The 26,768-nt window shown below is 46.9% G+C and overlaps 1 protein-coding gene across 7 annotated transcripts in view; it reads right to left on the bottom strand.

Moving 5' to 3' along the window:
• COMMD10 (COMM domain containing 10) overlaps positions 1 to 18,357 on the bottom strand; it is a 107,949-nt gene extending 89,592 nt beyond the window's left edge. For all 7 annotated transcript variants that reach the window (XR_015060815.1, XR_015060817.1, XR_015060816.1 and 4 more), the window contains exons 1-2: positions 18,213 to 18,357; positions 17,899 to 17,989 (exon numbers count right to left, since the gene is read on the bottom strand). Coding sequence is in view for 3 of the 7 variants with exons in the window: in XM_085891510.1 (XP_085747636.1) it covers positions 17,899 to 17,989; positions 18,213 to 18,238 (117 nt within the window). In the remaining 4 variants the exon portion in view is untranslated. The remainder of the gene's footprint in view (positions 1 to 17,898; positions 17,990 to 18,212) is intronic.
• Positions 18,358 to 26,768: the final 8,411 nt, after the last annotated feature.

Below are 26,768 nucleotides of genomic sequence, written 5' to 3' on the forward strand. Positions count from 1 at the left end.
GGAGGGCGGAGGGCCCGGGAGGAGCGGAGGGCGGAGGGCCCGGGAGGAGCGGAGGGCGGAGGGCCCGGGAGGAGCGGAGGGCGGAGGGCCCGGGAGGAGCGGAGGGCGGAGGGCCCGGGAGGAGCGGAGGGCGGAGGGCCCGGGAGGAGCGGAGGGCGGAGGGCCCGGGAGGAGCGGAGGGCGGAGGGCCCGGGAGGAGCGGAGGGCGGAGGGCCCGGGAGGAGCGGAGGGCGGAGGGCCCGGGAGGGCGGAGGGCCCGGGAGGAGCGGAGGGCGGAGGGCCCGGGAGGAGAGGAGGGCGGAGGGCCCGGGAGGAGAGGAGGGCGGAGGGCCCGGGACGAGAGGAGGGCGGAGGGCCCGGGAGGAGCGGAGGGCGGAGCGCCCGGGAGGAGCGGAGGGCGGAGCGCCCGGGAGGAGCGGAGGGCGGAGCGCCCGGGAGGAGCGGAGGGCGGAGCGCCCGGGAGGAGCGGAGGGCCGAGCGCCCGGGAGCGGGAGGGCGGAGGGCCCGGGAGGAGCGGAGGGCGGAGGGCCCGGGAGGAGCGGAGGGCGGAGGGCCCGGGAGGAGCGGAGGGCGGAGGGCCCGGGAGGAGCGGAGGGCGGAGGGCCCGGGAGGAGCGGAGGGCGGAGCGCCCGGGAGGAGCGGAGGGCGGAGCGCCCGGGAGGAGCGGAGGGCGGAGCGCCCGGGAGGAGCGGAGGGCGGAGGGCCCGGGAGGAGCGGAGGGCGGAGGGCCCGGGAGGAGCGGAGGGCGGAGGGCCCGGGAGGAGCGGAGGGCGGAGGGCCCGGGAGGAGGGGAGGGCGGAGGGCCCGGGAGGAGCGGAGGGCGGAGGGCCCGGGAGGAGCGGAGGGCGGAGGGCCCGGGAGGAGCGGAGGGCGGAGGGCCCGGGAGGAGCGGAGGGCGGAGGGCCCGGGAGGAGCGGAGGGCGGAGGGCCCGGGAGGAGCGGAGGGCGGAGGGCCCGGCAGGAGCGGAGGGCCCTGGAGGAGCGGAGGGCCCGGGAGGAGCGGAGGGCCCGGGAGGAGCGGAGGGCCCGGGAGGAGCGGAGGGCGGAGGGCCCGGGAGGAGAGGAGGGCGGAGGGCCCGGGAGGAGCGGAGAGCGGAGGGCGGAGCGCCCGGGAGGAGCGGAGGGCGGAGCGCCCGGGAGGAGCGGAGGGCGGAGCGCCCGGGAGGAGCGGAGGGCGGAGCGCCCGGGAGGAGCGGAGGGCGGAGCGCCCGGGAGGAGCGGAGGACGGAGCGCCCGGGAGGAGCGGAGGACGGAGCGCCCGGGAGGAGCGGAGGACGGAGCGCCCGGGAGGAGCGGAGGACGGAGCGCCCGGGAGGAGCGGAGGACGGAGCGCCCGGGAGGAGCGGAGGACGGAGCGCCCGGGAGGAGCGGAGGACGGAGCGCCCGGGAGGAGCAGAGGACGGAGCGCCCGGGAGGAGCAGAGGACGGAGCGCCCGGGAGGAGCAGAGGACGGAGCGCCCGGGAGGAGCAGAGGACGGAGCGCCCGGGAGGAGCAGAGGACGGAGCGCCCGGGAGGAGCAGAGGACGGAGCGCCCGGGAGGAGCAGAGGACGGAGCGCCCGGGAGGAGCAGAGGACGGAGCGCCCGGGAGGAGCAGAGGACGGAGCGCCCGGGAGGAGCAGAGGACGGAGCGCCCGGGAGGAGCAGAGGACGGAGCGCCCGGGAGGAGCAGAGGACGGAGCGCCCGGGAGGAGCAGAGGACGGAGCGCCCGGGAGGAGCAGAGGACGGAGCGCCCGGGAGGAGCAGAGGACGGAGCGCCCGGGAGGAGCAGAGGACGGAGCGCCCGGGAGGAGCAGAGGACGGAGCGCCCGGGAGGAGCAGAGGACGGAGCGCCCGGGAGGAGCAGAGGACGGAGCGCCCGGGAGGAGCAGAGGACGGAGCGCCCGGGAGGAGCAGAGGACGGAGCGCCCGGGAGGAGCAGAGGACGGAGCGCCCGGGAGGAGCAGAGGACGGAGCGCCCGGGAGGAGCAGAGGACGGAGCGCCCGGGAGGAGCAGAGGACGGAGCGCCCGGGAGGAGCAGAGGACGGAGCGCCCGGGAGGAGCAGAGGACGGAGCGCCCGGGAGGAGCAGAGGACGGAGCGCCCGGGAGGAGCAGAGGACGGAGCGCCCGGGAGGAGCAGAGGACGGAGCGCCCGGGAGGAGCAGAGGACGGAGCGCCCGGGAGGAGCAGAGGACGGAGCGCCCGGGAGGAGCAGAGGACGGAGCGCCCGGGAGGAGCAGAGGACGGAGCGCCCGGGAGGAGCAGAGGACGGAGCGCCCGGGAGGAGCAGAGGACGGAGCGCCCGGGAGGAGCAGAGGACGGAGCGCCCGGGAGGAGCAGAGGACGGAGCGCCCGGGAGGAGCAGAGGACGGAGCGCCCGGGAGGAGCAGAGGACGGAGCGCCCGGGAGGAGCAGAGGACGGAGCGCCCGGGAGGAGCAGAGGACGGAGCGCCCGGGAGGAGCAGAGGACGGAGCGCCCGGGAGGAGCAGAGGACGGAGCGCCCGGGAGGAGCAGAGGACGGAGCGCCCGGGAGGAGCAGAGGACGGAGCGCCCGGGAGGAGCAGAGGACGGAGCGCCCGGGAGGAGCAGAGGACGGAGCGCCCGGGAGGAGCAGAGGACGGAGCGCCCGGGAGGAGCAGAGGACGGAGCGCCCGGGAGGAGCAGAGGACGGAGCGCCCGGGAGGAGCAGAGGACGGAGCGCCCAGGACGAGCAGAACTAAATCATCCAGGAACCTTCTATGGAATGAACAATAAATTAATGTAACAAATGAAACTCTGATGATGATAATATTGTTTTGTTTGTGGGGTAGATAGAGAAATTTCATCGGAGAGATGGGATTGTATAGAGTAGCTTGGTCCGTGAACGTCCGTGGAGACATCTCAATGTAAATTAAGTGGGGAAACTGTGAGCTTAAGTGTTACATATCACCACACAAGAGGTGTTGCTGTGTTTATTAGGTATGGATTAAGGATAATTTCCCCCATTGTGTAATTGCCCCCTGTGACCTTTTCCTATGTTTTTCTATTTCAAGACTGGCGATAAAGGGTGATCGTGTCCTTAAAGCAGCAGCAGCCGAGCAGCACATCCAAGCAGGCAGAAAGCCCGCCTCCAGGGATGATGGCTGGCGAACCACGCCCAGGAGTGGATGAATAATGGACGTGACGTTAGGAAAAGGGGCACGTCTCTGAAAGAGAATGGGGAAGCCTCCAGTTGCATGACGAGACAAAAAGGTCGCGCTGCTTTGAGGCAAGCAGATGTAGTATGGGATAGAATCGGTGGTCAGAACATGACCAGTGAGAAGAGTCAGAAGCAAGTGAGGCAGAAGGTTCGGCGGAGATTGGAGGATTGAGATAGAATCGGTGTTCTGAAAGGAGAACGGGGAAGACAGTTGTGGGAGGACGCGATCGAGTGAGGGGGTCTCGCTGGCTGGCTACATCTTGACACGATGAAATACAGCAACAATTTGCGTGTCGTGCTGTGAATTTGCCCGTGTGATGGATCAAGACGCGAGCCATTGACTTTTGGCTGAATCGTGTGGGACCAGCCTCGAAACCTCGTGTCGAGCCATCAGGGGAAAGAGCAGGCACCAGTGCTTACAGCGGTGTCAGTAAGCACAATCGATGCAAGAAGTTGCATGGCTGTCTCGGAGCCTTGGCGTTGAGTATCGCCGCACAAATTACCTCCCGTACATTTGCCCACCCAGAGAGTGGCTTCACGCCATTTTGGACGCAATTTTCCCATGCAGTGATGAAGCGGTTTGGTGACTTACGAGATACCAAAACTCACTTCTGGACTCAAAGCTTCGTGCCGAAGTAAAGGAGGGATTTTTCTTTGTTTTATTCTGTCCCCTTGTTTGTATTTCAGTCTCTGTGGAGATGCCTCGATGTTAGATTTAGGTTACCTCATGCCTTGATATATGTCCATTATAACTGCTTCATTTTCCATTTATTAAATCATTATTTATTTAATTTGCTGGCGTCCGTGTATCTGTTGTGGGTTTGAGAGAAACCCCCTTGTTCTGTGCATCCATCTGCTCTGTCCTTGTAGCTATTCTTTCCCACGGGCGCACCTCATAATCTCCGAAAATCTCGGCTGTAAGCCTCCAAAAGAACTGTTTGGCCATCTGTTCAGGTAGCGGCAAACCCACTGGGCACGACAATATATTCAGCAAATACGACGAATACAGATGGATTTTTTCCGAAAATAGTGATGAAGCTTGCAGCAAGGTCTTGCAATTATGAAGCGTTTTGTGGGCAAAGGGGGTTCTTTCAGAAAGATTATAAAAGTGTAAATAAAGTTTGCAGTCAGAATTAAGGGAATATGGTCTATCAGAGAAGGGCTATGGGGGGGAATAAAGAGAAGGCTTGCCCTATGGGGAAGGGCAATAAAGGAAAGGCTATGAGGGGAGGAACCATACAACAGCTAAATTGCTCGGAGCAGACAAGAATAAAAATTACCCCCGTGTCGGGGTGACGGTCATCTCTATAATGTTTTTTTACTATCATAATCGATGAACTGTTGCCAGATATCTCCTATAATAACAGACTAGATAGGTTTTGAAAATGGCGACTTTCACAACTTTCGTGACCTCGACCCTGATCTCGAATCCGGGAAAAAATATGTCGTTTGGTATTACTCATCGACCTCTACCCACATACCAAATTTCATCAAGATCGGAAGTAAAAAGTTTTCTTTGTACCGGGAGGTGTTTTTGACCATCTTCCAGGTTACGTGGCGGCCAAACGGGACGGAAATTCAAAAATCTGTCTGGTTCGATACAAGATAATATTTTTTACTATCATAATAAATAAACAGTTGCCAAATATCTTGTAGAATGGCAGACTAGTTAGGTTTTGAAAATGGCGATTTTTATAACTTACGTGACCTCATGAACTTGACCCTGACCTTGAACCCGGACAAAAGTTATATCGTTGTGCAACACTCATCGACCTCTACCCACATACTAAGTTTCATCAAGATCGGAAAGAAAAATTGCTGACGGACGGACGTACGGACATTTGGTCCAGCTTTATTAGGTCATCTCGGTAGAGATGACGTAAAAACGATGGAAGGTAGGGTTAAAACATTCTCTACCAATGGCAAAAGCTTAAAATAATAACATGGAGTTTGAAACTGATATAGTTGTAGCAAGTGAAACCTGGTTTATGGTTTAATGAATGGAATATAGTATTTCAAAGACAGGAATAAGAGGTTATTTCAAGATGTACAAACTGTGACAATAAAAACTAGAAGAGAACTCGGTTGAGCGCACAACTCCGGCACGCAATGCCTGATCCAGTGGAATATATGAAGCCCAATAAATTTTTGAAATATCATACTACATATCGTTTTTGATCCATCTCTCAATTGTGAAGAATCACGTTAAAATTCAACAAATTCTCGTATCCGGATCTGGATACGTATCTTCAACAAAATCTAATAAATTCGTCCTTGTTGCACACACAACCTGTCCACAAAGTTTCGTCCAAATCAGTCCACAAGTTTTTGAGATATCAGGCTATATATCAGTTTAGCCCTATCTCGCAATGGTGAAGAATCACTTTTAAAAATGATCGGATCCAGATTCTGATCTTCACCAAAATTGAATCACTTCTTCCTTGTCACACACCCCTGTCCGCCAAGTTTCATCCCAATCCCACAACAATTTTTTGAGATATCATACTGTTACGGATTCAGCGGTGGCGGGATTCGGACGAGCGCGTCAATCACTGTCCGTAACCAGTTTGGGTTTTCGCACCCTACTCTCGACAGCCAAATGTTACAGATTCGGCGCCACCATAACCACCGCCGTCTCCGGGGTTATAACGCCGGCTGGTTCGGCATAGGCCTCGGGTCATGCGTCTCGAATCGCGATACCAACGTACCCCTGGACCTTACCAGTTGGGGAAATAGACCCTGGTTACAGACTGGTTTTGTCAGATACCGAGCGAATTCTGCCAGTCTGTAACCATTTTGGTTTTATTATTCAAATCGAGCGGATCATTCCTCAGCGTGGCACGAATTAATTCAAAGCGGCAACTTCATACGAATCAGCCAGATTTATTGGGGACACATCAGGGAACACAACAAAAGCAAAGCATTCACGACAATGTAATAATAAATCTGTAACCCGTTCTTAACTAGGGAGCTACGGATTACGGGTTTCGAAGGGGACCCGAATGAGATAAACCTTAAACAACATGCAGACAAGACATGGACAGCATGCAGACAAGACACAGAGTACTTGGTGATGCTTCATGGACGAGAGGAAAAGTGTCAAAAACCAGAATGCAGCTCATGACAAGCCGATGTCTACGGATTCGAGCGCCCAAGCTCAAACACGCCGCATGGCAAAATGGCGTTCGTCTATGTCTCGCAGCCCTCACGCGGTCAGCCTCGGCGCGTTCAGACCCCGCGAGGTCGACTGCCCAGAGCGAAAGATCCACGGTGGTATGCTCCAGCTGGCTTTTCACAAGGTCCAGCATACAAGTCGAGGCCTGGCCTGTTCACCAGATCAGGCCAAATCGAGGTGTTGGGCTCCGTAGGCGGATCGACAAACGTGTCGAGCCGTGCCGCGAGTTGTGACAGAGGCTCTGTGGTTAGACGTAGGTTGAACCTGTCGATGACCTCCTCTCAAAGCCGACTCCAAGCTCACACAGCAGCCAGGTCCTATCGAAACAGACTGCAGCCTAACCCTTAGGTTCAGTTCCTCCTCCTCTTTTGGGGCGCGCCCCTTTACGAAGCCGACACTCAGGCTGTTCCTCCCTCGGCAGATGGTGTACTCCCACCACTGCCTTTCCGGCGCTCACTCGCCTCCAAGCCGACTGGCTCCTTCCTTTTGGGGCACGCCGCTTCTCGAATTACTCAGGCAGTTTCTCTTACTGCCGATCGCGCCACCTCGGCGCTCTGTCCCACCTTTTTGCTTCTCGGCCGACTGCTTCTCTAGGCCACACTCTCTCAGCCGACTGGGCGGGGCCTCATCCAGAGAGGGGAAGGAAGAAGAAGCTCTCTGTACACCACCACCACACGAACAATAAACAGCCTCTTATACCTCCCGACACACATGTAACGTCCATTTATCGAACAACCTGGCTAAACATGCATTTAATGGGGGATCTGGGCTAATCCTATATTTAATAACATACTAAGGGTCATTTCCACAACAGTACTATATATCATGTTTGTCTATCTCTGTATCACTCAATGATGAAGAATCACTTTTAAATTCTAGTCGCTGGATCCGGATCTTCACCAAAATCTAATCAGTTCGTCCTCGCCAAACACACAATCTGTCCACCAAATTTCATCCAAATCCGTCCACAACTTTTTGAGATGTCCTGCACACAGACAAACAAACAAACAAGAAAGATATGCATAGCATGATACTTGCAAAATCATTACAACAAATCTGACCTTAAAAATAATTGGTGGTTGATTTCAAAGACCAAATATGCAAATCCTGAAATTTCAAGGCAATCCTAATGTTGACTTCAAAAATACTTCTTTGTTGAATTCAATGACCTGAAAGCTAAATCCTCTTCAAATTTCAAGTCAAACGGGTGAAAATTGACATTTTTAGAAATTTGACAATGTTGTTGACCTTTTGAACTCAAAAATAGGTTTCTTGCTTATGACAAACTCCACCAGGTGGTGAAGTTTCGTGAAGATTGATATTAAAATTGTGACCTATAGGCGATTGACATACAAACAGAGAGAATAATGCACATGACCAACTGATATACTTGAAAAATCTTTGATTTTCGTGACAGACAGGGGTGAAAATATAACCTCTTACCTCCCACCTTTGGTGACAGGGAATTAAAAAATTCTCATATCTGAATCTGGATATCGATCTTCAGCAAAATTGAATCACAAGTTTCATCCGAATCCGTCCACAACTCTTTGAGACATCGTGCTATGTATCGTTTTTGGCCCAATCTCTCAATGGAGAAGAATCATCACTTAAAAATTCTAGTAGCCGGATCCAGATCTGGATCTTCACAAATAATCGAATCAGTTCATCCTTGTCACACACCCAACCTGTCCACCAAATTCCATCCAAAACCTTCCACAACTTTTTTGAGATATCCTGCACACAAACAAACAAACAAACAAACAAGCAGTCATAGACTGGTACTTACAAAATCGTCAACTTGACCTCTGACCTTGTCCAATAAAAGCTGTCTCTGGAGAAGGTAGCAACGCAAACCAGAAGTTTCTACGATGATTCTGTACCAAACCATCAAAAATCGAATGTTTTGGATGTTTGACCTCACTGTGACCTTGACCTTTGACCGATTTTGACCAAAATCTAATCAGCGCGAGCCACCACCCTCTTGAATCACGTGGTGTAATTTGACATTGGTAGTTTCTTCCGTTCGAGTTATTTGTACCAAACCATCAAAAATCGAATATTTGACCTCACTGTGACCTTGACCTTTGACCGATTTTGACCAAAATCTAATCAGCACGAGCCATCACCCTCCTGAATCACGTGGTGTAATTTGACATTGGTAGCTTCTTCCGTTCTCGAGTTATCATGTCTAAAAAACAAACAAACAAACAGAAACGGAAGTAATCAATATACTTACGAAATCTTTAGATTTCGTAAGTAACAAGCAGTCATAGACTGGTACTTACAAAATCGTCAACTTGACCTCTGACCTTCTCTAATAAAAGCTGTCTCCAGAGAAGGTAGCGACGCAAACCAGAAGTTTCTACGATGATTTTGTACCAAACCTCTCATAAAACATCCGATTTTTACCAGAATTTCGACAACCAAGTGTTAAGCATACTTAACCGTTACCAAAATTGAAGAAAGGATTGAAATTGACTTTAAAACGAGCGCATAATGCCGTGTATTACAATCCCCCTCATTAGCATAATCTTCAGTTTAGCCTCAGACATGACGCCCGACATAAATCTCATAAAACATCCGATTTTTACCAGAATTTCAACAACCAAGTGTTAAGCATACTTAACCGTTACCAAAAGTGAAAACAGAATTGCGATCAGAGTTAAAACGAACTCGTAACGTCGACCGAAGCAAAAATCTCCATTTCTCCACGCAATTATTTAATATTATTTTATCAATGTCACAAAACCGTAATATTCGGCCATCCACCAACAATCTTTGCATAATCCGACGGCTTAGCGAATCAGGCATGCGACGATAACCTTTATTGGGATAAAAAAAAGACTTTTAAACACCATCTTTATCGAAAACACAGTCAGCGCGCACACGCAAAACCTTTACGTGACTCAAAAGCGTCTGCTCAAGCACGCTGCGCCACGTGACGAGCCGTGACGCGGTGAGTGAAATACTTTTTGTACAATCTTAAAACGTCTCCAAAACATCTGATTTTTACCAGAATTTCGACAACCGAATGTTAAGCGTCCTAAGCGATCGCAAAAACCGAAGACAAAATTAAAATCGAACTTAAAACAAACTCGTAACGTCGACCTAAGCAAAAATACTCCATTTCTCCACATGAATTTATGGAATTATGTTTGACCTCACTGTGGCCTTGACCTTGGACTGATTTTGACCAAAATCTAATCAACGCGAGCCATCGCCCTCCTGAATCACGTGGTGTAATTTGACATTGGTAGCTTCTTCCGTTCTCGATTTATCATGCCTACAAACAAACACACATACAAACAAACAAACACACAAACAGAGGACGGAAGTCATCAATATACTTACGAAATCTTTAGATTTCGTAAGTAACAAACAAACAGGGGTGAAACGGACAATAAAAATAGTAAGGTATTCTGAGGATGCTGTTAAAGGACTCCGCGAGTGAGGGAAGAGCAGGATAGGAAGCTATGAAAAACATTCCTTTGATGCCATGAGGCACATCGGGCTGCCGAGGCAGTTTAATTTGGCTAAGGAGTACAGTCCTGGATGAGTCACTACATTTTCACTCCGAGAATACACTGAGTTTTCATTAATATCAAGAGGCGGGGGGGAGGGTGAGCAGGAGCTGGTACGATAATCGAGAGGTATGAACACCCACCGTTGAGCTGCCAAGTCTGGGTTCAAATGTCGGTCAGCTAAAAACTGTCACCCTTTTGTTTCACAGGCAAGGTAACGCACCAATGTGTGTGCTGTCTTTTGGATGGACGTTAAACTGGACATCATTAGTTGGTGGACACCCCATGGTGTCCTTCGCAATGCATAGGTGAACTATCACGAGCAGCATGTATATTGTACATGTTACAAATTCATGCTCTCACCCACGCAAGGTACTGCTTCAGTGAAACAGCTTGCCTGCAGCAAATGATGCCTCCAGCAGCCATGTGCTGCATATGAATAAAGAAGAAGATGCAGAGGCAAGTTTTGATGATGACGAGACGATCTCTAACAATACCACAATATTTTTAGTGGGCCATATAACAGAAACCATGTTAAAATGGCACCGACTTGCTGCAGTCACGTATAACACAAACTTGATATTGTGATCGACAAAAAGGATGTGTCATTAGAGTCACTGTAAGCCTGTAAGATTTGTCGAGTCACTGTAAGACTTGTAGCCATTAGAGTCACATTAGTCACTGTAAGTACCAAATAAGAGAATTACTTCTTATTTGGTGATCTGATACCAGATGATCACAACTGCTAAAATCACTCGATTCTGCATCGTCGTGAAGGATTGTCGAGACATTCCTTGTCTGGATTTGGCCAAGTTTCTCCACCTTCATAGATGCCATGATACAAATGAGTGCTTGTGTGGAACAGCCACGGTGCCCCTGGCACTGGGACTTTTTACAGCTGCATGTTATTATCTCAATCAGTAATTTCGGTGCAGGCTCTTGCATCACAAGTGTTGGTTGCCTGGTGCCCTCACGTAATTCCCACCCATTTCCCGTTGGCGATGGAGATGAAGGTTTGGCCTCAAGTGCCCTTTTCCAGATCAATGTGTGATAATTTGCATGGGTAAGTAAGGCAGTGGTGAAATGGAGGAAGAGATTTGTCATTAGTCTGCTTTCTGCAGAACAACTTGTACAGTAATCCATTTACATCATTGCAATCAATGTTTGTGTCATATATTTTGCAAATCCATTTGTAGCATGCCAGTCTAGTATCGTGGCCTATCCTGGCATTGCTCCAAAGTTCGACAACAGCCTGGAATTCACAGGTGTTCTGTTGAAGATGCTTTAGAGCGCTTGCCTATCCTACAGTCAACAGGCCACTTGTCGAATCACATCCTGTTAAGGCAAGAAGTGCAGGAAGAGTACAACAAACACCTGGGCTGAGGGTGTTTTTGATCATCTATGGATCGAGATATTTAGAGATTTATTTCTTATACCAGTCCTGAACCGAATTTTGGTGTTCATCTATGAGTAGGAATAAACACAAAGGACTGCTACATCAAGATCAGGAGACCAGCCAACATTCCGCCTTCGTGCAACATCGGAGGCGTGCAGATGAAGTCGAGTGTCAGCTTTTTCCAAAGTGCTAAAGAAGTGTTCCACTAATACTGCACCTGCATCTGCTACCATTTTAACTTCTTGCCAAACTATAAATCCTCCTGACAGAACAAGAACTTTCCCAGGTTGCAAAAACTTTAGAGAGGTAGTTGACCATGTTTCACTGTAGAAATCAATCAGTGAAGCCTTGTTATTCTAAGAAGAGATAAATTTCTTCCACTTTATCATCAGCAGTGTTTCTGAGCCAAGCATTTTAACTGCAATGCTGTCACGGGCATGATGTCAAGGACGGTCTAAGGATTTTAATCAAGTTGTCGACATCATATCTATCGCATACCAGATCGACACGATCGCAGTACTGATCACTGAGGGACTTCAGGGTAAAAATTACCAAAGTAAGTGCAAGTCCAAAGGTATAAGTCCCTGGCATCTGGATAATGGCAATTCCATCGATCATTCAAGCCATTTGATCTTTTAGCTCAAGTACCAGTCTAAGACACTAGGCTTTCTTTACAATGGGTGGAATTAGAACCCCATCATTGCTTACAACCTCATTTAGTTGGTTTTCAGCAAGCGCACTGTTAACATACTCAGTTGTGTCATCATAGCTGGAACAATATCCAAATCTATTGAGAAGAGAAGCTGTTTGCTCCCAGTCATGTGACAAACAGTCATGGCTAAGCCAATGTGCTTCAAGGTGTCTGTACTTCCCCGGTGGAAGATACATGCTGCATACTTTGTGCAATGGCGACGATCTGGTGACACATTGCGATGAGGGGGTGAAATCTATATTTCCCACATCTATCCTCTCTTGGGCTTCCAAGGTAGCCATTTCAAAAGCAAGTACACATTATTGGGGGCAATAATTGCTGCCGTTTCCATGTCAATGTCACCTTCCTTTGCCGGTGTGTCTTTCAAACTTCTGGATGTCTTAAGCTGCTGGTGCAAAATTCCAGCTGCTCTTAATAATACTTTAAAATAACTGTCCTCTAGGATTTGAAGTGCACTTTCAGCACTCCCAATGTCTAGTTCTTCATTTAAGCTTGAAAGTATCAGCAAGTATTAGAGAACTACTGAACAAGATGTCACATTTAGATGGATTGTGAGAAGCTTGGAAAAAAAATAACTATTTCATCATCATAATGCCAAGTTGGATTCTCCTTTTCAGTTTTTCACTTCTGTAGTTTTTCACTACATTTAGGCAAAAGATATATATATTTTTTAAAAACTTCAGCTTCAGTATTCGTCAAAATCGCTCAAGTACATCCGACATTGCAAAGACTGACATTTCATGCATCAGTGGGTGGTCAATCTCATTTATGAGTTCTTGGAAGGACTCATAATATGTGCTTTCATCTGACAGCTCTTCCTGTGCTGCCTTGGAGATATTGGCTTTACTGATGAAAGCCATATAGCTTAATCTGTGGTATCTTGCCTCGGCAGCAACGAGTTCCTCACCACAAATACGGAGAAGAACGCCATGAGCATTCTTCTTCTGCAAGCTCTGCTAACGAAGATTGTGCTGTGCGAGTTAAAATTTGCGACAGACCAGAATCGCCATTGTGGTGTGCTCTTTAGCAAATAAACACATTTTGACCAGCCAACCGACACATTTGCAGATATTCTTGTGCTTACTGGAGAGGTGTTCTCCTTCAATACCATTAAGACTACAGCTGGCCTGGTCATCCAAAAAAACTTTCTTCCCAAGTGGATGTAAAAATCGTTCAATATCATACCTTGCTGGTATCTGCCATAGAACTTTGCCTTACTATTCTGATAGATCTGCTTTAACCCTACAAAATACATCATCATGGCCCTTCCTTATCATGGCCCTAGCCTTATCAAACATTTCAACACGTTGACTTCAACCTGTAATAATGTCCACGACTTGTCTTTCCTTTTTTCTTGACAAAACACACATTTTGTCTACTCTATGGAACGTCTCACTTTCCTTCGCTGAGACTCGTCTTATATCTGCAGCTACCATTGTGTTGGCTTGCATTGCTTGGAGATGTATCTTAATCTGAAAGAGAAGCGTGCGCGCGCACGCACGCACGCACGCGCACGCACCGATTAGTGGAAGCGAGTTCATCTAAAGTCTGCATAATGTGTGAAACGTTGTCACTGGTGGCTAGATCAATAGACGGTGCATAAAATATATACATATTGTGTCCATATACAGTAGGCTTAGGCTGGAACCTTTGCTTTTTAGATTCTACATGCATTCCTCTTTCAAATGGAACCAAGTGTCAATGTTGTAAAGGGGTTACAATGTGACTGATGTATTCCGACGACTCCTCCCAGACTATTAGGCCTTCATTTGGGTACCTATCTGTGTATGGTAGTGAAGGTGAGAGTATGTGACCAAGGCTTTTAAGAATTTGATTTTGGGGTAACAGAGTAAAACAATGGGATTTTAGTCAGACAGATTTTGAAGGGAAGAGGAGTTCTCAGGTGTTATAAATAGGGCCAGGCTAACTGGAGTGCAATCTAAGATATTGGGTTGGAGTATGTACAATTGTTACATTTGTAGAGGGAGGTTAGATATTACCATAGAGTTGATAGGAATGCATAGAGTAGCATGGTCTGTGTACGAGTAGTCAGGCCATCTTGATGTAATAAGTAGGGACACATCAGCTTAAAGATCATCTTGTTTGAATGTGCACCATACAGGGGGTGATGAGTGGTAATAATTAATTTGGGATTATGGCTAAGGAAATTGTGCGTATAACCTCTGTATAAACCTTTACCAGGAGTGCCGGGAGACTTGGCAAGAGAGGAAGAGAGGGGCGGAGCTACGAACGCCTCAAGGGGTGAAGCTTGGATCACCTCCAGAGTGAGGGGAGGAACGTTTTGTTGCCTCCCTCCCAACCCATTATCATTTTCCTTTCGTTGGGTCAATCTTCCTCTGTTATTTGGTTTGGAAATAAACCCGTTTGTTTTACAAGAGTGAAGGTTCTCGCGTTTCTCCTCACGACCCGTGAGTGCATTGTCCGCCATAATTCGGAATGTCACCACAAGAGTTCAAACCATTCGGATTATCATGGGATTTTAATCTCTCGCCGCGACAAGCTCGACGTGAGTTGGGCCGTTGACTCCACAATATAAATAGGAACTACGTTATGCAAGCAAAAATTTTTGTGTGTGCTGCATGAGAGATATCTTGGGGTGGCTGTACATAGAGGGCTTGGGTGGCATGAGCGAGATCAAGCAAACAGCAAAATGCCAGGCAGCAATGGGAAAAGATCATAGGATCTTGGGTTGTATTCACTGGGAATTTTTTTATACATTGAATGAGATGGGATTAACATTACACAGGAATTTACTGAGGCCGCACAGAGATTATTGTGTTCAGTTTTGGTCGTTTTTCGTTTAATACACAAAGTCAAGATGCGTGGAGGAGCTATAACATAGAATGGATCAAGACGAAACAGAACAAAAGGAACAGCAGAAAGAGAGGGGGAACATACCAACACCAAGGTGGGTTGTTGTATTCAAAGAAGGATGCCATTGAGAAAGACCAAGCTTTGAGTGGCTGAGGGAGAATAGGCCATTTACACGAGAAAGGAACCCATTCCAAGAACTCGTAGAAATGTTTAACATAATGAAAGCCATTGATAAAATAGAGGAAGAAAAACTTTTCACCAGGTTGAACAGTGACAGGAGTCACAGGACCAGGAAGCAAAGCTGTTGAGAGTAAAAAATAGGACCACGTGTCCTGATGCTCACCTGGATCAGGAGCAACAGTCACTCAAACACCTGGCAGACCCCCTGAGACGATGATTTATTTTTTAATGCTGTGAACAAACTTTAGAACTTCACGGGTGATGAAGGTTGTGGTCAAGCTTCATTGAAATGTGTGTGTAGTTTCGGATAGGAGAGAAAAACCGATTTTGGGAAGCTCAAACCCCCCCCCGCAAATCCCCCTTGACCCTGATTTCATTAAATGCCATGAACAAACTTTAGCACATCACGGACAATGAAGGTTGTGGTCAGGTTTCAGAGAAGAGAGCAGATACATATTTTGGGGGAGGGGAGGTCAACCACCCCCCCTCCCTCCCCATAGACCCTCTTAATAAGCGCAGACTTTGATGCGGTCAATACACCTTCGTTTGGCACAGATGTGAAGTAGCCAAGTTTTCAACAAAATTGTGTGTTTGGTTCAAGTGATAAGGCCTAAGTGTTTACAGACTCACTCACTCACCTATGGACAGTGCTCAATTACATAAGTTCACCAAACGAAAGTCCAGGTGAACTAAAATGGAGGGATTATAAAGACAGCAGCAAAACTAGAAGGGCACTCGGAAGAGCGCAAACCTAACAATAACCCTGGAATACCTGATCCACGACAACATATCTGGCCCAATACATTTTTGAGATATCGTGCTGAAAATCATTTTTGAGCCCCATCTCTCAATGGTGAAGAATCACTTCAAAAATTCAAGTGGTCGGATTTGGATCCAGATCTTCACCAAAATCCAATCAATTCGTCGTGGTCACACACCCAACCTGTCCACCATGTTTCGTCCGAATCCGTCCACAACTTTTTGAGATATCCTATACACAGACAGACAGAAAGGGGTGAAAACATAACCCCCTTCACCTTCAGTGGCAGAGGTAACTCGGGTATTTTGCAGTCATTGAAGTACAGAACGGTTTTTTTTCCTGGAAAAGGTGGGTGCAGCAAGGTCAGCAGATTAGGAATTTTAAATGATATCAGATCGGTGTCTCGAAGCAATGGGGAGAGAAGGGGTACAGACGGACGTACAGCCAGGAAGTGTGGTGTGTGTGCGTGTGCGTGTGCGTGTGCGTGTGCGTGTGCGTGTGCGTGTGCGTGTGCGTGTGCGTGTGCGTGTGCGTGCGCGTGCGCGTGCGCGTGCGCGTGCGCGTGCGCGTGCGCGTGCGCGTGCGCGTGCGCGTGCGCGCTCTCTTGCGTTTGCTGCAGTTTCCATGTCAATGTCACCTTCCTTTGCCGGTGTGTCTTTCAAACTTCTGGATGTCTTGAGCTGCTGGTGCAGAATTCCAGCTGCTCTTAATAATACTTGAAAAGAACCGTCCTTCTCTAGGATTTGAAGTGCACTTTCAGTGCTCCCAGCACCATAAAGTCAAGTATACCAGCACCATAAAGTCAAGTATACCAGTACCATAAATTGTCCTTAAAACAGCTAATATTCTCATCGTTATTATCTGGTTTTTTCAGGCTCGGTGAGTTATGAGGGTTTATTCACGTAATTAACCTCCTCCATCGAAGATCGGAGGTTACTGTTTTCACCCTTGTTTGTTTGTGAACAGTATTACGGAAAAACTCCTCGACGGATTTCGACGAAACTTGGCGGGGGGTTAGGTCTGGTCCAAGGATCATGCCATTAGATTTTGGACTTGGTCGAAAATCCAATATGGCCACTATGGCGGCCAATTTGAAAAAATATTTGAATTTTTTTTTTTGCATTTCTGAATGTTTTAAGTGATTTCCAACCCCCCCCCCCCAAACCAAAAAAATTGTTAGAGAAAAAAAAATTTTTGCAACTGTTTTTTCAACAAAATTTCGATTTCTTTTTTTTTGCATTTCTACATGTTTTAAGTGATTTCCAACCCACCCCACCCCCCCACCCCCAAAAAAAATTGTTAGAGAAAATAAATTGCAAATTTTTTTTTCAACAAAATTTCGATTTTTTTTTTTTTTTTTGCATTTCTACATGTTATAAGTGATTTCCAACAAAAAAAAAACATGCCAAAATTATAATTGAGGCTGATTTTGGAACTTCAGGTGGATATACCCACAAAAAAATCAATTTCTGTCTCAAGGAATCCAGTTATGAAGAATGAATTGATTATGTAAAAGTTAAAAGTAAAAGGGAAAGTTGCAAACTACAACTCTGTGAGCACTGTTGACGTCAAATTGAATGAATAGGATATCAGGTTCACTTGAGTGACCTAGCAGTATTGGCGGCGGAGGTTTTGCACTCCACCGAGTGCTCCCCCTCTAGTTCATAACTGAAATGAAATGGGCAATTGAAATGTGCGATTTGTGCACGTTACGTGCATGTTGTGCTGTGTCAGTATATTGGGACGTCGATTTTCTGACTTGTGGGTGTAGTGAAGCATCAACTAAATGTCAATGTAACTAAAGCACTCACCTAACTGCCCCCACCCTCCCTCATCCCCCGCTGTGCACCTTCCCCCTGCCCACTGGGCACAATATCAACTTGGATTGAGTTTGTGGTGTCCGTATGGTGGGTGTGCTCGTTGGGGTCGAATTGGCATTGAGGGTTTGGGGGGGGGGGGGTTGAGGGATTGAGGGGGGTTGGGGGATTGGGGGGGTGGGGTTGAGGGATTGGGGTTGAGGGATTGGGGGGGTGCAGCACAGGCATAATGGGCCGACAGTCTTTCCTTCGAACTGTGTGCAATTCCTTTGCAGGTGCATAGGCGTCTAAAGTCAAGGCAGCGAACTTAAGCCACCGTGTATATGTATAAACATAGACCTTGAGATGGAGCTTTTGCAGAATCCTTGACAAGATGCGCGGAAACTTTCCTTCATCCACACCATTTGCGATTCCAACCGCTTCCTTGATCCTGCAGGCAATTCATCGCTGGATTCAAACACTTGCGACTCGGACTTGGGCCTACGGCCTCAACTAGCTGCCGAAGCGCTCCGGAAGGCTCGCAGTCCCCACCGAGACAAGTCGAGTCTGGCTCGCGTTGTGAAGCAGTTCGATTTAATATTAAAAAAAAAATCAGTCGGCAAATTGCGATTCAACTTTTGCGTAATTTCTTGTCAAAAAGAAAAGATAATTACCTGGGGGTTTCAGTAATAAAACCCATTTTGGAAGTAAACAGAAGGAGCAAAGACCAAGCGCCCCCCTGTGGGCCGCAATTCGGAACGCTGGTTGGTTGTTTTATTCCCTGCTGTCCACACACAAAGCTGTAACAGTGGGAATTATTACATAGAAAACTTTTTATTTTTTCATCAGATAACTCCACATGGGATGAGAAAACTCCAGGCTCTCAGTGTTTAAAAAAAAAAAATTGTATTTTTTTTAAATTCCACCGTACCTATTGCCAGTGCCTCCAGCACCGCTTTACACGATCACACGTGATTGCACACCGGGAATAGCAACGTTTAAAGCACCAGCTTAATATTCTCATCGTTATTATCTGGTTTTTTTCAGGCTCGGTGAGTTATGATGGATTATTCACGTAATTATTCATTGTTTTGGTAAAAAAAAAAAAATCAGTACTTATGACTGATAAGGAGTCCTTTGATTCGTGGGATGTTTTCGAATCATTCTGATCACCAGACGAGCAAATCAGTCCGCTCACAACGGGACGGACATAATGAACACAAAGTTTCGATAAAACTATCCTCGCCAGGATTCCACATCTAAAAAGTTTATCTCCGTCATTCCAAAGAAGTATAAGTTGTCCTTAAAAGTAAATGAATTAGCTCAAATGAGCAAAAATCCTCGTCCTCTTAATGATGACGTCATAAAATCTATTATGACGTCATTGTGATGTATCAGGTTTGCGATAAATAATTATCTGTGCTAATGTCCGGCTTGATTCCCGCAAACGAAATTCAAACAGCTTGCCTAGTTTCGGAGATAATGGTATAGGCGATTTCCATTAGCGGCGATATTATGACGTCAACTATTTTTCTCGGAAGAATTTCCAAAATCGGAGATGGTTACTGCCTGCGCGTGGGCTTTCTGCATATACATGGCAAGTTTCACGAAGATCCGATGAAAACTCTGGGTTGTGAAACAAAAAGTGTCAAAAAATAGGAATGACGTCATAAAAATTGATATGAGCAATTGGTTTTATTCAAGAAACAAGATCTCGACAAACCTAAATTTGTATTAAGAACAGTCCACCACAGTACCCTGACAGCCTCGACCAGCGGGACCGAAAGGAAGGATATGCAACACTCTCAGCTGTCTAACCTAGGTTCGAATCCCGACCCAGCTATAAGCTGTCATCCTGGTGTTTCACAGGCAGGGATATTCATCAATGAGTGTGCCGTCCCTCGGGTGGATTCCCAAGGAGTCCTTTTCGCGAAGAGTCGGCGAGCTATCGCCGGCACCTTGATCAAATTCCAAAATTCTTGCGCTGACTATCAGCGTTTCTTCGGCCCGATACCGGGGCTACAAATGGGCTGCACGGAAACGTAAAGGTCAAGATTCCATGATTTGGGATGCTGGTCAGGACGCGTTGTTGAATGGAGTTGCTTTTCTTCTCTCTGGTCTAATGACATTTGCATTTGCTTATATATTTTTGAATACAAAGTCAAGGCTCGTGGAAGAGCGAGAACACTGAACGGTCAGGACGCAACAAAACAAAAGGAACATGAGAAGGACAAAATAGTGGGATGCTTGGACAAATAAGGGATGTGGGGAGGAATGAGGGGTAGGAAAGGATGCATGAGGTGGACAAGATGGATGCAGAAGCAAACTTCTTGGGAAAGAAACGCTGGAAATGTGGAAGTAGTTTGGGATCAAAGGGGAGGGGATGGGTTAACGGTGGGAGAAGAGATCATGGTTTTGAAACCGGGATGATCTGGGATCGTGGTGAACAGCGAGCTGTCTGGAAGACCTGGAGGGACGAATGAGATTGAAGAGAATATGGAAGTTGGTTGCACATGTTTGCCTAGTGTTGGCTTCATGGTTCGAGTGGTGAGCTTGAGATCCTAGGATCCTGAGTTCAAATCCCAGTCAGCTGTTGAATTAATACCAGGTGGAGCTGACTCTGCCTGTCATCCTTCCGAGGTCGGCAAAATGAGTGCCAGCTTACTGGTATCCTGTGTCGAAGTGACAACCTGTCCAGGATTGTGCCCAATAGCCAAGGAGACTGCTTAGGCAGCAACAAAGCTCTGCACAGAGTATGGTTCCAATGGAAGGATGGATGTTGCACATGTGGGGGAAAAAACAAAGAAGAGGAACGAATGAGTGGAGGTAAGCAGTAATTCTGGTCTTTTGGAGTTTCACCAGAAGGGGTTGATGGTGGACTGCGTACACCCTGAAGAAACCTGGGGGTCTACCGACCTGTCTGTGATGGCGAAGTGATAGGCCATAGACTCAATTTCATAGTAGGAGATTCCAATAATCTTGAAGGCTTTGTCGGTGTCAAGCTGAGCAAGATGTGAGGTAGGAGTGCCAGCCCAGAAGGGAGAGCAGTATTCCATTCAGAGGGCTGGATATGTAATGGCGTTGGTTACAACAAACTGTTCCACTCAAGGGGATTAGATGGAAAGGTCTAGCGGTGCATTTCGCTGGCCTGGTTTAGTGCTGGATTCTATTGTGAACATGGCACTCAAGCCATTCCACAGCAGTCACAGTTTGGTGTGAAATTGATGCATTGGTGTCCATTAATACCAATAAATAATCTTGAGGCACACATCAGTATGTTGTCGACATATTGATACAATGAACAAATTTCCTGGTTACGAATATTTGTGATGAATTCTCAAATAACTTCATTTGAGTTAATGTTATTCAGGCACAGGTTAAAATGAGTTGGACCAGTAAGCCTTGCCAGGCATATGTTGGCTGTCATGGCTCTGCTTCACTCCCAGTGCATGGTGATGGGTGGAGGATGTGCCAATCTGGTGTGGGCACTATGCCATGTACTGGTGGAGATGAAGCATCCATTATTCCTGAGGATAACACAGTCACTGGAGTGATAAACGTAACTCGTATCGCAAAGTGATGTCTTGGTGCCAGTAGGAAGTGTTGCGACGTGCATCATTATGGTTTTTTTTAAAGATGGATTTTAAGGCAATAATCTTGTCTACAAAAATGAAGTAGATATCTGAAATCTCTCATGCTATTTATCTCTTTGGCAATGGTAGCCTTTGAGCTCGCAGCATCCATGACAGTCCCTGAAAATACATTAAATGGAACATAGACGTTACGAAGAAATTAAACTGCCATCCTAGACATTGTGAGTTCAAATATGGCTAAACGCGCTTGGTGATAAGGATTTCAATTCCAAGTTTCTGGCGATTGCAATAGTCCAAGGAGAATGATCAATTTGCTGTTACAATTGCAGCTGGTACATTAATGGCCTTCCCAAGGGGAGAACAATCTGCCTGGCCCACCTATTCTGGTATAAATGTGGTGCCAATCTCAACTTTGATTTGCCATTAATGCCCTCTTTACCCAACTTGTGATGGCACTGAAGTTAAATTTGCGAAAAGAATGTCACCCGAAACGCCATGTCAAAATTTCATAAAGTGTGACTTTTATCAAATGTAGTAAATTGAGCAAACGGATAACGTAAATGACACTTGGCGAGAACAGAGGAGTGGTGTGAGCCTTAGATCGAGGAAACTGACTGGTATAAAAGTTTTTTTGTTTTTTTTTGCTGTTTTTTCCACTATAAAGATACCTCACATCTTGAAGGTGAAGGTGAAAGAGGTGAATATTCAAAAGGCCATCCATTAATGATTCATGAGGTTTCTGCCAAACAATGACCCTTCTCACACATTTGAAACTGTGACGTGCAATCCCACAAAGCACAATACTCTTCTGTTGGTGCAGCTTGTGTCCACAGCACCAATGTGCACAGCATTTATAGTTCTCATTTTGAACTGAAGGTTGGTGAAAGGACATGACTAGCAATTCCCATACATGAGCATCGTTCTTGATGCGATTGCACTGAACCTATCCAGGCCCACTTAGAGGACAGTAAAGACAGAGAAACCTCCCAAGGGCCTATTGCCTTGAAGGGGCCCTGGAGAAGGAGAATAAAAAAGGAAAAGTTTATTAAACAGCAAACATTTTGAAATAAAATTTTAAAAAAATTAACAAAACAAGGAGAAGTTCCTGCCCTCAGCCATGCGGATGACCAGTGGAGTTTGTGCCTACCACCACAAAAGGTATTATTTCAGATTAAGGCTGCACTATACTCCACTGCAATTCTGGACTGTGGTGAAACTTGGACTCCAGAATGGAGGGTGAGTGTGCATCATGTATTATTTGGCCTGATTTTGGTTTAATGAGAGGCTCAAGAAAATTGTTACGGCCCGAGGTTCGCCACAAGCTGAAGCACTCGAGTTCATCCTGAACACCCACCCAGTCCTGAGGCCGCCGACTACAGGTAACTCTGTGGTCCAACGGGCTGTAGTTCTTACACAGCCATAGCCGCTGGACTTAGACTACCGGCCTAGCAGGGTTACGCATTGATGTTTCCACAATACCTTTCTATTGGCACGGCAACCTAACTAGAGGCCACGCCCTCAGTGCCGCATCTGGTGATCTTCTGCCGAGCAGAACAGATAGGTGCAGCACCGGCTAACAGAGCAAATCAGGTAGGGTACAACTTCCTGTCTAACTGTTGTTGTACACTGTGTCGGACCAAAGAAGGAAAGGACAACTGAAACAACAATCAACAAATATTTATTTACACACACACACAAGTAAACAATTATTTAAAAGTGAGTATTTACAGGCAAAAGGCATAAAAGAGCAGATTTTAACCCCAACACATATTCTTATGCAATCTTATTTACACAAAAGACATATGGCCATCATTCAACCTGGGGAGAAGAAGACAAGAAGAATTGAGAAGAAAACAAAAGTACGGAGTATGGGGTCGACTCCTGCCCTCACCTCACACAGCCCAATGGGCCTGTGCCAGTCCATATATACTGGGTGAAGGGAAAGAATGGGGAAGATGGGCAGTGGAGTGGCGATGGGACATGCAGCTGCATTTCTGAGGTGTCCACAACAAGTAGGCAAGTCCTCTCTGGTGTCCCTGATATGCCCACTGGAAGGATCTCCATTTCCTCCAGAGAAAAGTTCACAGGAATGCTCTTTCTGGTGCATTCCATCCCCTCAAGCTGCTTAAACTCTGCGTTATCTTCTCCACATAAACCAAGCCATGTTCTGCGCTTTTTATACAGTACTGCTCACAGGACAAGCTCTGAGACGGCTCTCCCCGCACACACCCTGGGCTTCTTCCTCCTCACTTGATCTCTGGACAAGCTTTTAGGACACGGATGAGGACCAGCTCTGTGCCCCTTTCTCCTCACATGACATAGATTTCACCCATCTCATATCGTGTGAGCCTCTTTCTCATTGGTCCACATCCTATGTTGGTGGGTCCATGATGCAACTTGTGGGAAACTGCTGCTGTTTCTGAGGGAAATTAAGACAGCCCCCACCATGCCCTCGGCACACGAAAGACACTGCAGACGTCTTCTTGCCCATCCCAGCACGCATAATGTCCTCTGTACTGCACGTCACTACATTATGGATGCAAGATGTGCCACACTTTATGTATGGGAAAAGCGTTGCGCTTCAGGCCACGGACATGCATGTGAGAAGGGACAAAATCCGATGCAGTGAAGGTATTCCAATCGGCCCAATGAATTAATGACCACTGGTAGACCGAGTGAAGACCGACCGGCTGCGAGGTTGACGGTAAGACCGATGGGGTGAAGGAGGGATTGTTAAATTGAGCAGAGGGGAGGGGGTGGATTGATGGGGTATTGAAAGAAAGATTGAAAGGAGCAGAGGGGGGATGAAAGACATCACACTGGGAAAATACAATAACTTGTATGCATGTCACTCCCAACCCTTAGACATAGGGGAAAAGGTTTACCTACACCTAGACAACTGAAATAACTCATCCTCGGGTCACCTACGTACCCATGTATGCTCCACCCTGCTAAACACCACGGTGGTAGTTTATAACTGGTTGTGGATTCAAACCCAGGCAAGACAGCTCAGAGGTGAGGTCTAGTCGATGCAGTCATCAATTTAGGTGTGCAGAAATTACTTTCAATGAGCTTATAGTGGGACAGATATGTGATAAAAGGTGAAATAGTTTTTGATTCAAGACTGGAAATACTTAATCTCACCGTCAAAACATGCGTTGAACTACATATCAAAATCCAAGTTTGGAATGCCGAGAGACCATTATTAGTTTGAGGAGTTCAGTCTAATTGTGAATATTTTTTCCTTCCTTCTCCTTTGCTCCTAAAATAAGATTTATAGGCACCAGAGCTCTCCATCTGGGTTCTATTTTATGAGACTTGTTTGGACAGGAGGCTCAGCCTCCCTTCCCCCATCCCCCCCAACCAGGGCATTGTCCTGGACCAGACCGCAGGGCCTGCGGCACCTGGACCCCAGAAACAAAATATTCTGACTCCTTCACGCATACCAAGATTTGCCGAAGCCCATGAAGGCTCTGGTCGTAGCCCTGGTCGTGTCCATTGATGAACTGTTGCATGTTGGTAGCTTCTCACAATGCATCCAACTTGTCTAAATCTGTATGAAAGGATTTTATTTTTGTGTCCCCGAGTTCTGCTTGCAGGTTCTATCTTTTACGCAGCACAGGGTGGCCACAATATCTTATCATCCCTTGTAAAAAATTGTGACGTTGCCTTTGTGTGCAGAGTGTTAATTCGTTTCCTTTTCCTCTTTTTTCAGATTGAGTGAACGTGACCATGGGTGATACAAGCAGTTACACCATTGAACACTGGACTGATGTCAGCATCGGGTTCACATCAAAATTATTCTTTGTAATGACAATGATGTAGCACAAACGGATCCCCTGGACTTAAGGCATGTGTCATGTCCTGTAAAATGTGTAATCAAGTAAAAGAGTAGTGTAAATGCATGTGGTATAACTTGTAGAACCCTTCAGTGTCGTCAACTAGTATGATCAAAGGAAATGTCACAATTTTTACAAGCAGTGACAAGACATTGTGGCCACCCTGTAGGTAAACCTTAAATGCCTTTGATGTTTACAACTGCAGTTCCTTTTTCATATAGCTGCATGGAACGCCACTTGACGGATTGTCCTTTATCACCCACAGGCATTGACTACATGTAAAAAAAAAAGATTGACAAAAGGAAGCGCATAAACCTCCACCAGGCTGAACAGTTTACGTTTTGTATCCCACCAATAGGCTGGATCTGGATCCGGATCTAAACCAAAATCTAATCGGTTTGTTCTTCTCACCTACCCAACTCATCCACCACGTTTCGTCTGAATCCAACCACAACTTTTTTAGATATCCTACATACAGACAAACAAAAAGACAAACAAGAAAAAGAGCAACCAGAGATTGCAGACCCTTGCCAGGATTTGTTTTTTGTGGTGTTTGTGTTGTTTAGTGTGGTATATTTTGTGCAGCGTTTGTGTACTGGTGGGTGACGTAATTAATAACAGCATACCTGGAACTGCCACTTTGTAACTGCTGACATTGATGACCGAGTTCCAAGACATACCGCTTTGATTGGACACCTGACCCTGACCCATGACGTTTATTATTATTCATTTGAATTCAGAATGGGATGAAAATAAATCAATTCACATCAAATAGAAGACCAAATGGGTACAGTACTGCAATGGAATCATCAGAAGGAACCCAAACAAGAAGACAGTAAAGATGAAGTCATCAGGAGGAACCTGGATAACATTCACATTTCAGCTGCTACTCCTCTTCCCTCAAACCTATCCAGACACAGCCAAGTGAGTCTTATTCAAAAATAATAATAACAAATAAATAGAAACCCAGATTAAAAAAATTAAATAATTCTGGCTGCCAGACCATGTGTCCGATCAAGTTGAAATTTAAAATATGTATTCTCCATCACTACTAGATCACAATTGTGAAGTTTCACGTCGATTGATTAAGCAGTTCAAGAGAAAACATTATCTTATATTTTTTCTTGAATCCAATATGGTTGCCAAACCATACGACTTATCAATTATTCCTCAACAACCTTGCACATGCATGCCTTGGGGAACATTTGTGTGAAGTTTCCCTCGATCTGTCCAGCTGTTCTGGAGATTTTTTATGTTTTATGGTAAATCCAATATGGCTGCCAAACCATGTGACTTATGACATATGTGTGAACCTTTTGTTCCTCATGGATCGGAGGTCATATGTGTAAAGTTTTATCTCGATCTGTTCAGCCACTTCAGAGAAGAAGATTTTTGAAGGTTTAAAAAAAAATAAAAAAATTGGCTGCCGAATCACATGACCGGTGATGTCATCAAAAAAAAAAATTGTGGACCATTTTATCCCGAGATGACCCTTAAATTTTTCATACTGATGGGATGTAGCGTTTTACATATGCAATTATGACATCATAACGAAGGCACCTATGACATCATTAAAAAAAAATCACCCTCGTTCCGCATGAGGAGTACTTGTAATTTACCAAGTTTCAATTTTTTCCTTCGTGCGGTTTCAGAGGTATGGAGGTCCAAAGTTTGTCCTTTTTTTTCAACATGGCTGCCACACCACGTGACCTATGACGTCAAATTTATCATTAAAACATTCTACATGGGTCGTCGCACCAATGGTGAAAATTTCGTCTCAATTCAACAAACGGTTGCG

The sequence above is a fragment of the Eptatretus burgeri genome, chromosome 8, assembly GCF_056783735.1.
Source record: "Eptatretus burgeri isolate ZD-2024b chromosome 8, Ebu_testis_v1, whole genome shotgun sequence".
Taxonomy (NCBI): domain Eukaryota; kingdom Metazoa; phylum Chordata; class Myxini; order Myxiniformes; family Myxinidae; genus Eptatretus; species Eptatretus burgeri.